Source organism: Gymnoscopelus microlampas, assembly GCF_963454915.1.
Source record: "Gymnoscopelus microlampas genome assembly, chromosome: 5".
Classification (NCBI taxonomy): Eukaryota; Metazoa; Chordata; class Actinopteri; order Myctophiformes; family Myctophidae; genus Gymnoscopelus; species Gymnoscopelus microlampas.
In genome coordinates this window covers 38,246,030-38,261,134 of record NC_139942.1, presented here as the reverse complement: position 1 = coordinate 38,261,134, position 15,105 = coordinate 38,246,030, and the positions used below count along the sequence as shown (strand labels likewise).

Here is a 15,105-nt window from a genome sequence, read left to right as displayed (position 1 = left end):
GTAGACCTGTGTTTATTTCTCCTGGTCCAGCCATGCAACAGCATATTGTGGCACACATTTATAAATCTTAGAAGCGGTGATCTGGGCCAGCATTTCTTAAAGTATAGGTAAGAATGGACACAAAATGGGACACAGGCCTGGTTCTTAACTGTCCTACAGCTCTGGTTGTTTTTTGATTAGCCTCTGCCCCAGAGGAGGGCTATGTTTTATCTGTCTTAGCTGACAAGTTCAACAATCCCTAGCCTTAGGACAATAACTGAGTCTATAGGGGTGCATCAGTAAATGATTATCGATTATAAAAAATATATCGATAATCTAATAAAATCATTTATTAATAACCGATCTCTATTTTGGGCATGTCATTATAGTAAAAAGACAACATTTCAAAATACTTTCTGTTGACAGAACAACAGTTCTTCCCGAGTACCCTCCCGAGTACCCTCGGGAGGGTTTTTCCCCGAGTACCCTCCCTGCCAGAACGAGAAATCCAGAGTTTTTACTTTTTACTGTGGTCGCGCTATTCTGTTTATTTCTCATGATCACTTTCACTTCCTGACTCCTTCAGACTCATTGGGTTCCGGTTTCATGAGGCAGATTCCGTTTCCGGTTCTCATTTTTTTTTCGCAGTCATTTTCGGCCAGAATAGGTAAAGTCACGGTTTTTCGGAGAGGTCTACGTCTATTCTCTTTGGTCTGGGTGACGATCAGTCATCGATGTCGTGTATCACATCGTATTTTAAGCTGATCAGATATTGTCGAAGACGTCACATCCGGTGTATGACTTATACAGTGTTTGGCGTGTGTGGGGGGGGTCGAACGAGTCAGCGAGGTAATCAATGTGGCGATTTGCTGCTCTCTACTGGTAGAACTGTCGTATATGTTTAAAACTGCAGAAGACAAGCTATTTGAAAATTAAATTATAAAATAGCAAAAAAAAGAAAAAAGAAAATTGCTGGCACTGGGGGAGTACTTTATGAAAATACTCCGGCACTGAGAGAGTTAAGAGGTTAATTTATCAAACATTTTATGTAAATGTATGTGTATATATATATATATATATATATATGTATATATATATATATATATACTGTATATATATGTGTATATATATATACTGTATATATATATATATATATATATATATATATATATATATATATATATACACACATACACATACACACATATATATATATATACACACAATACACATGTATATATATACTCATTATGCTGTGTCAAAGCTGTGAATGTACAATGACATGTATTGACCCTTACCCTAACCTAAACAAAACAAAACAAAACATACAAACACACACATACTGTACATGACCTGGACAAAGCAACACACACACACACACACACACACACACACACACACACACACACACACACACACACACACACACACACACACACACACACACACACACACACACACACACACACACACACACACAGATACCACACATATCCCATGCTCGTTTACCCTTGGTGGGGGTCCAGGGCTATGGCTCTGGGCTCGCTGAGATCAGTACTGATGAGGACACGTCTCTTAGAGCCATCGACCGATGCCACAGAGATGGACTTGTCCCCAGAGTCAGTCCAGTACAGGTTGTGCTGGAGCCAATCCAGTGCCAGGCCCTCAGGGGACTGTAGAGAGCTGTCCACCAAGGGGACCTGCAGGGATGGATCGCTGGCCTCGTGGATGAAGGCACTGCGTGGTAAAAAAGACGAGAGATGAAGGAGTGAGTAAGAGGCAGGCCATTATTTTAGAAGAGGGACGATAGACATTGGAAGGAGAAGGGTGGAGATAAGGGAGTATGGCTTCAAGAAAAGGCGGAGAGGGAAGAGAAGGATGGGGAACAAACATATATTTTTGATCAATTCCCCCACTCGTCAGCCTTCTGACTGGTCCCTGACGGACCAACCAGCAGGATCCTTCCGCATAGCAGTGGTTGTTTATGCTGAGTTTGCTAAACATGTGCCCAGTCACTATACAGCACCTCAGATGTTCCTTTTTTACAAAGACCACGTTTACAGTTAAGCACTTTATTTATAGAGCCGTGTCTACATGACCGCAACTTCCGCTATCTTCATCTACACTAGAATACAAAAAAGGGAAAAGAGCACGCACACATGTTACATTGTGGCTGTTGTAATGCTGTTGACACAAAATTTCCCTCCCCACTCCTCCACATTCTTTGCTGCTGAATAGAAATTTTAGTTGAACATCGTAGCTATGCCTCACCGTCATGAGTAGCTTTGTTTATCAATTCACTGCATGACTGTGCAAACAGATATAATTCATGTAGGCTACAGGCTTTATTAGGCTATAACTAATCAGAATTTAGGACATTTGCTCTTAATTTGGGACTGTCCTGAATTCTTCAGGACATCTGATCACCCTCATTATCCTGCAGTCATGTTCTAATGCTAAATCTGGAGGAAGTCACTAGCCTTGAGCCATCCTCAGGGCCAGGGGCGGACTGGCCATTTGGCGTACCGGGCAAATGCCCGGTGGGCCGCTGGGCCAGTGGGCCACTGGGCCCAAAAAAAAAAAAAAAAAAAAAAAAAAGTTTTTTTTTCTTTTTTTTTTTTTTTTTGAAAAATATTATTTTTGCTCCCGTTTTAGGATTATTACGGTCATTTCCGGGTCGCGCGGCCCAATTATTAGTTACGTTAATGTTTGGGCTGGGATGCTTTCCAGCAGGGGCCTCAGTGCGGCTGCAGAGTTCATGTGCAAGGCTGGGCTGAAACGGTGAAACGCCCCCCCCCCCCCCCCCCCCCCCGTTGACAAAACGGCCCGGGGGGGGTGGTGGGCCGGTCCAGGCCAAAATGCCAGGGCTGAATTTTGGTCCCAGTCCGGCCCTGCTCAGGGCAGGTTCATTCATGGGTTAGCATCACTTTTAGTAATAACAGACAAGGCCTCACCCAGAGGGCTTGACCGACTAGCTAATGAATTGGGTGAACCTGGTAGAGGCAGTAGGAGGTGATGGTGAACGCAAGTGTCACTGACACAACCTGTACAGGAGGGAGGGGGGGGGGGGGGTCAGTTCTCCCTGAAGACTTTCAATTTTATAAAAAGAACGCAGCGTTCCAATTAGGAATATCTCCAGGGAGAAAAAGCTGCTGCAGACTCCCATATCTTCACTCACTGTCATACAGTTACTCGCAGTGGAGGACAGCAACAAAGTACATTTACTTGAGTACTGCACAGTAAGTACATTTTTCTTTTTTATCTGTACTTTACTTGAGCATTATTTTTTTTTTTACACTTTTCATACTTTCATTTCAAAGACAAATATTGTACAACATGGCTTTTATAGGAGATGACATCACACACAGGCTTACCAATGAAATAAAAAAAATATTGCGAACTGTGCCAGCAATTTTTTAATTTTCTTATACCTTTTTCAAGTAGTCACAGAATATTTATCTCCAGTATAATCGATCCCCTGATGGGTGCTAATCACTGAGGGTTGCACTGTGTGGTTTCACAAATGTCAACGAGGTCATTGGACCTTGTTGACATTAATTGTCTGCCTTTTGAAAATAACATTGAAAAATACATAGTAAAAAAAAAGTGCTCAGGAGCCGAGATACAGCCTTTTTCAGTAATAAGTTAAACAAGAAATGAATGGAGCAGCAAATCTTCAAATGATGATATCTTGGGTTCTGAACGTTTTTTCCCCCCTAAAAAAATGGCACGTTGCGCCATTGCGGTAAAACATGTGAAACACGTCAATGGCACTCAATGAGTTAACATAAAGAATTGGTGACTAGAAGGCATAGCAACAAAAATAAACACACCAAGACAAAATGTAGAGCCCACCATGAAACCCTAACCTATACCACTTAAAAGATAAAAAAAATAAAACAGTTTGTAAAGAAACAAGAAATGTTTTTTTTATAAACCACTGACATGGAAATTACATCATTGCCTACATTATAATAATAGGTTCAGCAGGTGACTAGAAATGAGGATAATCAAGCACAAAATGTAATCTCTAATACTGAATTAATTAAAAGGCACAGCAGGAGATTTTTTGTCTGCCAATTATTTCTCTCTTTCTTCTACATAGTACTGTGACTTGTGGGTGAGTCATAAGGAACAGCTCCCACCATATTCCTGGACGATGTTTTTTGGCATTTTCAGTTGGCCTTCATGGCAGCTGCAAACACATAGATGTATTTTTTATTATTGCCGTGCATTAGCCAGACTATTAACACTCGTGCGACGGCATAAAGTCCAACTACCACACAGATGGACTTTCGGGGATACCATTGTCTTTCAAATATCGATTGGGTTTCCTTAGGCTACACAACATTTCAATCCCACTCACATCTCAAAGGTATACTACGCTTCATTTGGCTTAGAGGCAGAAAACCAAATCTAAATATATAACTCGAAATGTGTGTCTGGGAGGAAAATATTCCCAGAAACCTGAAGTGGCAAGCAACCCACGTTGTTAAATACCCGCAGTTCAGTCAGTTGCTTTTACTTTGGAAAAAAATGATTCACTGGTAGCGACAGAGTAAACAATATTACTTAACTTACACAGATTAACCTTTCAAAGTTACATTTATGCCTGCTGTCTGAAGCCGGAGACAGACTCTCCATGTGCCCAGATGTATATCTCATTGAAGCATAGATCCGATATAATATAACTCTATGGCATAGATATGATGAGGGAAAGTGCGCTCTATTGGGAATGGCAACTGGAGATCCGATGTGTAGCCTAATTAATATGACAAAAACATTTGAAGCAGCTGATCACTGTAGTGTGAGCTACATAGGTTCTTAAACCCATAGGTGAAGTATGTGACACATCAACGCCACAAACAGACCTATAGCCTACACAGGTCTAAAAGGCACTTCCGCATATGTCACAGACTATTACTTGGACACATGAACACTGAGGATTTTACCTCATGCGTCGTGTGTGAGAGAGAGAGATGCCTTAGATGTCAGTTGAGTACATCACGGTTGAAAGCGAGTTGTTGCCCACACAAAGTTTACAATGGACAGCAATGTTTTATTATTTTGACTGACACTCAGAATTATGACAATACCTCTAAGTGTTGAAAGTATGCCTTTATGCGCTGTGCTTTATTTTGAGCCACACACGCATGCAGGCTGGGCTGTTTGCAGCAGCACAGATACACATTGCTCAGACGAAATACAACATCTAGAGGTTAGGTTTATGGGTTCGGGTTGGAGTTATTTTAAACACAGCTGTCACTTTTATTTAGAGGGGAGAGTTCACTTTGCCAGGTTTCTGACAGTGTCATGCAAATTATGCCATTAATTAGAACAATGACGCATCTCCAGGTGGTCTGGAGGTGTGAAGACCTTCTGCCTGGGGGAGAAAAAGTGAGAGCGGTCAATTTAGCCCAAAATTAACGTCCGGGATGGTATGAAAGTGACTAATTTTATATTTAGAAAACGTTTCAGATGGAAGAAAAAAAACCGAGATCATTTGGATTGAATATTTAGGAAAAGTCATGTTAGGGGAACTTTCTGAGAGCTTCATAAGCAAAGACAATCGGCTTCAAAATCTCAAAATCAGTCGGGCTGTCCGCTTACACGCAAGGGTTTTACATTTTTCCATGAGAGTGCCTTGGTCTCTTCCCTTTTTTGCCAATCACCTTTATCACCCATTTGTACCAAAGAGCACCTTGTTGCACATTTTTACTCTACCAAACAGATGCACTCGTTTCTCTCTTTCTTCTACAAATATTGTACTTTTGACTCCACTACATTTCTAGGAAGGGAAATCTGTCATTAGCAAAAATATCTCAATGCCCTTCAGATGATCCAAAATGCAGCTGCCAGACTTTAAAAAACATCACACACGACCCTTGCATCACTCTACTGGTTTCCTGTGAGATTTATATATATATTTTTTAATGTAAATGTTATTCAATGTTATTGATTACTTTGAGTATTGATTACAATGGCAAAATTTCGGACTTTCTGACTCAGTATCTTCCCAGCGTCTCTACGATCCTCTGATGCTCTCTTGTTTGATCCGAAATCTAGGCTGAAGACCAAAGATGAACGTGTCTTTGCCATCATGGCCCATAAACAGTAAACACTGGTGAAAAAAATATTTTAGACAGGTTTCTAGACTACATCCAGCTCTGTACATCATACCTGTAGATCTTTCGGTGGAAGCGGTCACACCAGAAGATGCGGTTGTTAGCCACGTCCAGGTCCAGAGCCACAGCGTTCTTCTGGTTGGACACCAGCTGACTGTAGTCTCTCTTCACGAGGTCCATGCGACGGATCTCATGGCGGTTGGTGAAGAACAGGCAGGGGCCCTTCCCTGGAAGGAAAGATTGATGGTGTTGAGCAGTGGTTCACAAACTTTTTTATGTCACGGTACACTAATTTGTAAAAAATGTATTTGACCGCAGACCCCAGTGGCGTCAGTTCAGCAAAAGCTAGGGTATGGCAGCATGCACGCGACCTTATGCACGTGCGCGCAAATTTTTGTGCGGTTCTGGGCGGGTTGGGTTCGTTTTTTCCAGTTTTTGGTTACTTTATTTCGGTTTTAGGGTTAGGATTCGGGTTAGGTTAGGGTTATGTTATTTAATTCTTATTTTTGCCTGATTTTCCCGATTTATTATCAAAAAAGTACTTCTTTTTTTTCTCCCCTGGAGCCAGGGTATGGCAGCTGCAATAGCCTGCCATACCCAATTGACGCCCCTGGCAGACCCCCATCTGAAATTGAGGGTCCGTTTCGCGACACGTTGATATGCTACAGTATGTGTAAATATGTAGATAACTTGTTGTCTCTTTTTTGATTCCTTCTTTCCCCCCCCCCCTATTTTCTTTCTCTTTCTGAAAACAAAAACAAATTTCACCCACAGTTTTATACCTGTAAACCTGTGATGTCACAATGAAGATGATTATGATTTTGATATAGAATAAACATTTTATTATGTTATCCCTGGGTTGCTGAGGTTTTAATTGTATTTTTGTTGTTACCGTACCTCTTTCCTGCTGCTGTAAAGACCACATATCCCCACAGGGGACTTTTAAAGTTCCCATTTTAGTGAGTACAACCAACAGAGGAATCAACACAGCCAAAACATTTTACAGTGTAAGACTGTAATGGCATCTGAGGTAACATCGCCAGACAGCCGTCTGGCTGTCGGCTACCTAGAATTCACCAAGGCAATCCATGTAATCCATGTGTCAATCAGGCAACCAAACTTGACGTGGCCTGGACCTGTCACTGTAAGAATACGAGGATGCATCGATGAAGCCGAGGGGCTTGTACAGCAGTGGTTCTCAAACTGTGGGTGGGGACCCCCATTGGCGGTCCCCATATGATTTTTTTTTTGGGGGGGGGTCCCCAGATGACAGTAAAGTGACAATTTACCTTTTAAATACCTTAAAAAGACAAAAAAATAAAATAAATGAAATAAAAAAAGACCATTGCTGCATCAAAAGTAATCAACAAACTATACTATAAAAACTGGTCAAACATTGGCCAAATTGTCAAATAATCTAAGAAAGAGGCAAAAAAATAAATATATACGATCAGACGAGGCATTGTGAGCTTGTAGTTTGGCTATTTTCACAATATTTATCTGTGGAACCGAGTCAAACTAAATGTAATAACTCAACTCCTACAATTCCAAGTGCTTGTCAGGGTGGGGGATCCCCAGTTCAAATATGATTATTTAGGGGGGTCCCCTGTTCAATTATGATTATTTTGGGGGCCTGAAAAGGTTGAGAACCACTGTTGTACAGTATGTCAGCAAACCATCAAACCATGTTTGCTGCAGTGGTTCCCAAACTTTTCTGGATCAGAGGCCACGTGTAAGTCTCAAAAACGTTATAGAACGGTAGATTTATAGGATCATAGATAGTTAAGTGCTATTCTTATTTTATTGTAAATTCCAGCATCAACTCACACACAGGCAGGGAGGTATGATAGGTACTGTAGGCATGCCACACACACACACACACACACACACACACACACACGTTCATGTATTTCTTCTCAATCACACCATGTCACAGACAGTAATACATACAAACAATCGGCAGTTAACACTTTTCCACTCATTCAACACAACATTTCACATTAAGACAGAGACAGATACACACGCACGCGCGCACACGCACACACACACACACACACACACACACACACACACACACACACACACACACACACACACACAAACAATCAGGACTCAATTTGCAATCGCAGAGAAAACACTAGCATCACTTTACAGTAATTTCCAGCGAGGGTTGATGAGAAAGAAAGAAAAACAGCCGGGTCATCAACTTTCTTCCATTACTTTCCTGCCAAACTGCAAGCCAAACAACATCAACAGATAGATTGGCTCAATTTTCTGAATACCCACAGGGCTACGACTACAACTTTGAAATCTCTCAACCTCTCCTTATATCAATGAATGGAACACTAATTAGCCTCAGACTCATGTTTACTTCCATGTGACTCAGACAGAAAAGCTAAATGCGTACAACATGATAGATACAGACATAGATACACTAAAGCCTATTCATACTTCATCGTACTGTAACTATATGACAGTTTCGCTCACTGAATAGAACAGCTAAAGAACGTGACCGCCGTCATTTTTGGGGAGCGACCCTGTCATATGACAGAATATAAATCAGGTTTAGCGGTCTGTGCCTACCACTGGCGTGGGTCTTTTTGCCTCTCCTGGCTAGCAGCTGCAGTTTTCCCTCTGTGATGTACTGTACTGTACAGTACAGTAACATCTATATTGAGCTCAGCTCACTCTAACACAACGGTACAGTAATAGGGAAGCTGCCGGTTATCTCTGGAAGCAGATGAAATTCCCTCATTAATAATGGTTTGCTCATCTCGGTTTCCTCTCCGCTCACCTTGCTTTGACAGACAGCCTCAATTGCGGTCTCATGATAGTTTTGCACTTGCTCATGCTTTCTCTCTTTCTCAGTCTCTCTCTCTCACTCACTCTCTCGCTTGCCGTGTCCTGTGCTCTCCAAGCCCAGCCTGTGAACAATGACAATGCTTATCAGAACTAAGTGCTTTCAGAGACCGCCTGCCACAATAATGATATTTCTGGGGAGGACTCGGTGCTGCTGGTTTTATGGGGTGTCACTGCAGCAGCAGCGGGGTTTCAGCTGGCCTGAAGAGGTGCCATTTGTCTGCTGCAGTCTCCATGGAGTCTGCCTTCACTGCTTGAGACTGAGGCAGCCAGCAGTTTTACTTCCTTCACCCGATAAGCCCCCACACAAGCAATACACACTGTATGGATACACACACACACGTGCCAAAACACACTCCCAAAACACACAGACACACAAATTAGCTATCGTCGTTGTCGGACAGAAACCTTCGATTCTCGGCCCGGCCCCTACTCTCTTAATAAGAGATCTATAAGCTTGTCGTATCGTAACGCGCTGTGCACTTGTACTGTAGGTCGGCTATTTTCGCTACTTTTGCACAACAATGTTGTATGATGACAAGTACAAAATAGGGCATTTGTTTATGAAAAAACATGAATAAAATATGGAGATACAAGGTTTATATCTGTCAGCAATGATATACACACCCACATCTACACACAAATCCACAATTATCCACGTTGGGTGAAATTAGCAGAGTTTAATTGAGGGAAATGAGATTCCAACAGTCGTCAGCCTCCGGCAAAACATTAAGCGTGACACTCGCCTTCCCGCCAATTAAGAAATTAACTTTCTTGCTGGCGTACAATTAAATCTAAAGATGACAACTGGCCTCTCTCCCAGTAATCCTCTCCATAATAGGGCTATTAGATGGCCAGGGAAATCAATTGACCTCTTTGCGGTAAACTTTGTTGTCCAACCGGTCCGTCGTGAACGAGCAGACGTTCAAAATTAAATTTGACACAATTAGCATGACCCAGCCAGCCAGGTAGCGGTACCCGCTGAGGAATTACGGGCCTAATTAGGACACCCTTCAGGATGACCAAGCACGTCACGTTGTCAGCCACTGAGCAGCCTTAAGCCCGAATCATACTTCGTGGCACGGTGGTTTTCGAGTGTTGAAAATAGCCGACCTACAAGCTCACAACGTGTTGTGAGCTTGTAGGTCTGTTATTTCTGGCGCGTAACTCTGTTGTGCAACGGATCATAAATTAAACTTTACATAGCGGCACATGACATGACACACTCGTGCCCATGACAGATGGTAGAGTCTAAATCCCATATCCCGAAAGGGCAGTCACACTGAGTGAGTTTCCTCATTAAACTCAGGTGATTATTAGCCACGTCATACATTCTACAGATATGATTTATTGGTAACCCTTTATTTTACAGCCCTCTAATTAGTAAATGGTAATCCATTATAGTTACTGGGAAAAGTAAATTACCCATAGGAAACGGATTGTACTACATCATTTCCTAGTAAGCACTGTACATGGAAACCTGGCAGGAAACTAGATGGCAAACATATAGTTATTAGGAAAGTATCCAAAAAGAATGTTTAGTGTGAGTAATGACCAAGTACTGTATGTATTTGCTTACTAAAGGAGCACAAAAAATACTATAACAAGTGCAGAGTAGTGGAAACAAATTAAAGGATCTTATTATTAGGACAGAGCCTATAAAATGAATCGTAATTACAAAATAGATAATTTCCTAGTAAGTACATGGAAACCAGAAACTAGAAGATAATAGTTTAGTTAACAGGAATGTACCCAACTGCATAGTAAGATACTAGTAAATAGATAGTAAATGGAATGGAATCTACTGTGGAACTACAGAAAAATACACTAAGGAATTAGGAAATAATGGAGTACAGGAAAGAACATGGTTCTTTGACATTTTATTATATTTTATTATATCCAACCATCTAACAATGTAAGTAAGTACGAGAGTGTTTGGAATTGATAGAGATAAACTGTATGCATGGCTTTATTTTACAGTCCTAATACATGTTTAGAATACATAAAGTATGAAATATGTATCAGGAAACAACATGGTTAAATACTTTCCTTATTAACTAGATTTTATTTCCATCTTGTTTCCCAGCTACATACAACTAGATTGTCATTAAACTATAGTAGTGTTCACACTGTAAAGACCTCACACCTCTTCAAAGACCTCACAGAGAAAAGGCCATCTTGTCTAAACACACAAAAAAGCTATCTACGGTACATAAAGGATGTCATTGTTAGGCTGCCCTAGGGTGTCTGATATCTGGTCTAGAGGGGCGGTTTCAAAATCTCCGGAGAAAAATTCTGTGAGATCCCATTGGTCCACCGATCTGTCCGTCAGCCCCTGCCCCGTCAACACCAGAGCCATAAAGAGAGTTCTGACATTAGCGTGGACTCCCATTGTAAGAACGGAATGCGGAAGTGCTCTGTCTCAATGAGATAGTTCCAATGTTTGGAACTATAGCCCATAGGAGCCCGCTTTGCGGCGAGATCAAAGCGTGTCGTTACTCTCTTTTCTACACTCTGGGCAACACAACATTTGGAGCGACGCCCACTGCACTCTTGTTGGTTGGAGAAATGAAACACTTCCTATTCCAGGAACAACAACAGGCTGGTCCAGGCTGGTCCGGCCATTTCAGCTTTTTTAGCACGCCACCATTGTACAACAAAGTTAATCAATGTTAATCAGACAAATCGATTTAGTCGAAAGAAATCTATTCAAACTTTTTGTGTAGATTCCTTTGATATACATGTATCAAGAAAATCTAACAAAAATCTTGGTTCTCAATTATTATTTGATTAACGTACAGATTAAGTCAGTTATTGGTTCAAAATGTGGGTTTCGATATATTTTTGGTTAATTGCCCAGCCTTATACAAATGTCACTGTAAATGTTGTGCACATAGTAGACTGGACAATGGTGTTTCCCTGAAACACACTAACCAATCACTGCACGACTGCCCCTGCTGGGTATGGGATGTAGATGCTAGCATGAGATACCAAGCTTGGGTGTTATGGTGGTGCGGGTTGCCATGGTGAACCTCCCGAGGTGGTGTACTGTAATTATGCAATTTTGTTGTGTCCACAAACAGTAGCAAAGCAATGATAAGATACAAATATAGCTGCAAGCAGCGATAATACGGGGACAGTGAATAGAGAGAGAGAGAGACAGACATGGAAACGGAATAGATTGAAGAGAGAGAGAGTGACATGGAAACAATAGATTGATGAGAGAGAGAGATGGAAACATAATGGTTTGATTGGACATCTCAACCTACTGCCATTAACAGGATTCGAACTCTCAACCTTCAGACTAATAGGCTGCAACACTACCTATAGTGCTATAGCTTTGTCCAGGCTGATATTGTCTGTTGAAGATCATAAACTCTTGCCTTCTTTCATGAACCAAGCCCCTGTTTCACTAACACTAAGATCACTCGTTCACAAGCCATTTACCAATGAAGAAATTGTACATCTCCTCAGAACCAAAACTAATGAAAGTAGCCGATCTACAAGCTCACAAACCATGAAAAGTTGTGAGATTGTAGATCAGCTATTTTCAGAATGAAGTATGTCATACGTAAAAAACGTACTCTCAAATAAGCATTTCAGGTTATCTTTACCATTTGCACATGTATTCATTGATACAGTCATGTTGTTTGCAATTCAACTTAAATTAAGTCTACATCAAGTGAGGCTTGAACTGGCGACCTTGAGATTGTGAGGCATTCATTTAAGGGAGACGCCATTGGCCCAACAGACAAGTAACTGTGAAAAAGGAGATCACACAGATGATACAGTTTCACGCAAATAGCTGAAAAATCCTGGGTTTAAGTGTTTTTCAAACTGCTCAAAATTGCGGACAATCTAAGGGCGGAGCTTAATGGTCAAATCGATACGTTAGTCAGGTTCACTATGTGTTCTTGTTCAAAATTTGTGGAGATTAGCAAAACAATACTTTATTTTTATCTTCAGAACATGGGGAATCCAAAAATCTATGTTTGCATTTGCACAGACACCTGCATGTCCGCCATATTGGACGTTCAAAATGGCCACCATAAAATACATAATTTGTGATATCTTGGCTTCTAAACAACATAGAAAGTTAATTAAATATGCTAATCCAATGTTTTCTGGGTCAAGGAATCCAATAGAGACCTAAAGGATTGTGCACAGGGACTTGCAGTAGCGCCACCTAGGGGATGGCCAGTGAAATTCAGGTTTACTATGTTAAAAAATATATTTTCGTTAAAAAGTTTGGATTAGGAAAATATACACTTTTGGAATCTTCAGAGCATGAGGAATCCAAAAATCCTTGTTTGCATTTGCACAGATACCTGCATGGCCCACCATATTGTTCAATATGGACGACCTAAAATATATAGCCTAATTTGTGCTATCTTGGATTCTAGACAACCAACCTTAGTTAATATGTTTCCAGGTCAAGGAGTCCAATAAAGACCTCAATGTAGTTATTATATAAAAGCAAGAAAACAAATGTAAATGGAAAATATAGTCTTTATATTTGTGTAATATCAACACATCATTGACTTTATTACACCACAGGTTTACAGATGTAAAGAAATGGGTGAAAAACTCCATTGTTTCTGTTGTTTTCAAAGAGAAGAAAAGAAGAGGGCAGGGAGAGCAAGGAGAACAATCTATCAGTAATAGAAAACATGTCAAGGATATACAAATGGCATAAACCAACAGATACAGTATGTACATGAGATTGGACATAAGGTGCAAGGTGGTGACACTTTGGTAGGTCTACACTAGCAGCAGGTATGTACATGAGATTACACATTAACTTGCAAAAACAGTATTGACAAGTTATAAGATTGAACTATATACAATAATATCATCTATCATTCTTTTACGGCCCTTCATCACTGTTAGGAGGGTCATTTTCAGCATTACAGTCTGCGTCGTTTTCGCAGTCACTTCCAAACAAAGTTCTGTGCAAGTTGTGTCTCCTGCATGAACATCTCTGGGTTGTACAATGGGTTTTGCACTGACATCTGACCAACTCTACAATGGCCTGTGGTGCAGGAGGAACCTTTGTGGTAGTAGGTAGTATCTCACCATGGCTCCATGTTTGAGTGGGTCAAAAAGACTCTGCCACGTCACAGTGGCTTGGCACCACACCCTACTTTGATCATGCACACGTTCAATGTTCTCCTCAAGGGCACCAACGGTAGGAGGCAACTTGCTGCTTTATGCCAGATGTTTGCAAAACAGATACCACCTTAGGTCAGGAATGTTTGTTATATGGATGCCCCTTGGGCAGTACATCATACAAAGTTGGCCAATGCATCATTCACCTCCTGTGTTAGGTCGCCTTCCTCTGTTAGTTTCTATTAGTGGTCAGATGTCAGTGCAAAACCCATTGGACAACCCAGAGAAGGTCATGCAGGGGACACAACTTTGCTTGCACAGAACTTTGTTTGTGTGGAAGTGACTGCGAAAACGACACAGACTGTCTGTAATGCTGAAAATGACACCCCAGACAGTGATGAGGAGCTGTAAAATAATATTCCTGAATGATAGATCTAGTAGATATTGTATGTATATAGTTCAATCGTTCATACTGTTTTTGCACCTTAATGTCTAATATCATACCTGCTGCTAATGTAGACCTACCAAAGTGTCACCACCTTGTGGCTTTTTTCCCCCTAATTTTTATCGCTCGATTCTGTAACCCCTTTTTCACCCGGTGCCAATTAGCTAAGTGATCCTGGGCACTACACTCCCCCCACCAGCCTAGGGAGGCCAAGGCCGAGCTCATGCCTCCTTCAATGCATGAGAGCCAACTGACCTTCTTGTCACCTGACAGGGGGGAGTTTCCCTGGTTGGACGTAGCGTGTGGAAGGAACACGTTATTCCAACCAGTTCCCTTCCCCTCCATCAGGCGCCCCGGCTGACTAGGGGGAGGAAGTATAGTGACCAGGATTACTACATGTTTTTTTTTTAGGGTATTAACTACCCTAGGAGACACGGGAGAACATGCAAACTCCACACAGAGTAGGCCCTTTCACCTTATGTCTAACCTCATGTACATACTGTATCTGTTGGTTTACGCCACTTGTATATCCTTGACATGTGTTCTATTACTGTTAGAAGATCTCCTTGCTCTCCCTGACCCCCCTCT

At 41.4% G+C, this 15,105-nt stretch overlaps 1 protein-coding gene across 1 annotated transcript in view; it reads right to left on the bottom strand.

Annotated features, from left to right (window-relative positions):
* LOC311044664 (low-density lipoprotein receptor-related protein 8-like) overlaps positions 1-15,105 on the bottom strand; it is a gene marked incomplete at its 3' end in the record, with an annotated part of 99,405 nt that overhangs the window by 17,705 nt on the left and 66,595 nt on the right. The window contains exons 10-11 of the mRNA XM_084056375.1: positions 6,160-6,331; positions 1,489-1,716 (exon numbers count right to left, since the gene is read on the bottom strand). Coding sequence (XP_083912501.1) covers positions 1,489-1,716; positions 6,160-6,331 — 400 coding nt within the window. The remainder of the gene's footprint in view (positions 1-1,488; positions 1,717-6,159; positions 6,332-15,105) is intronic.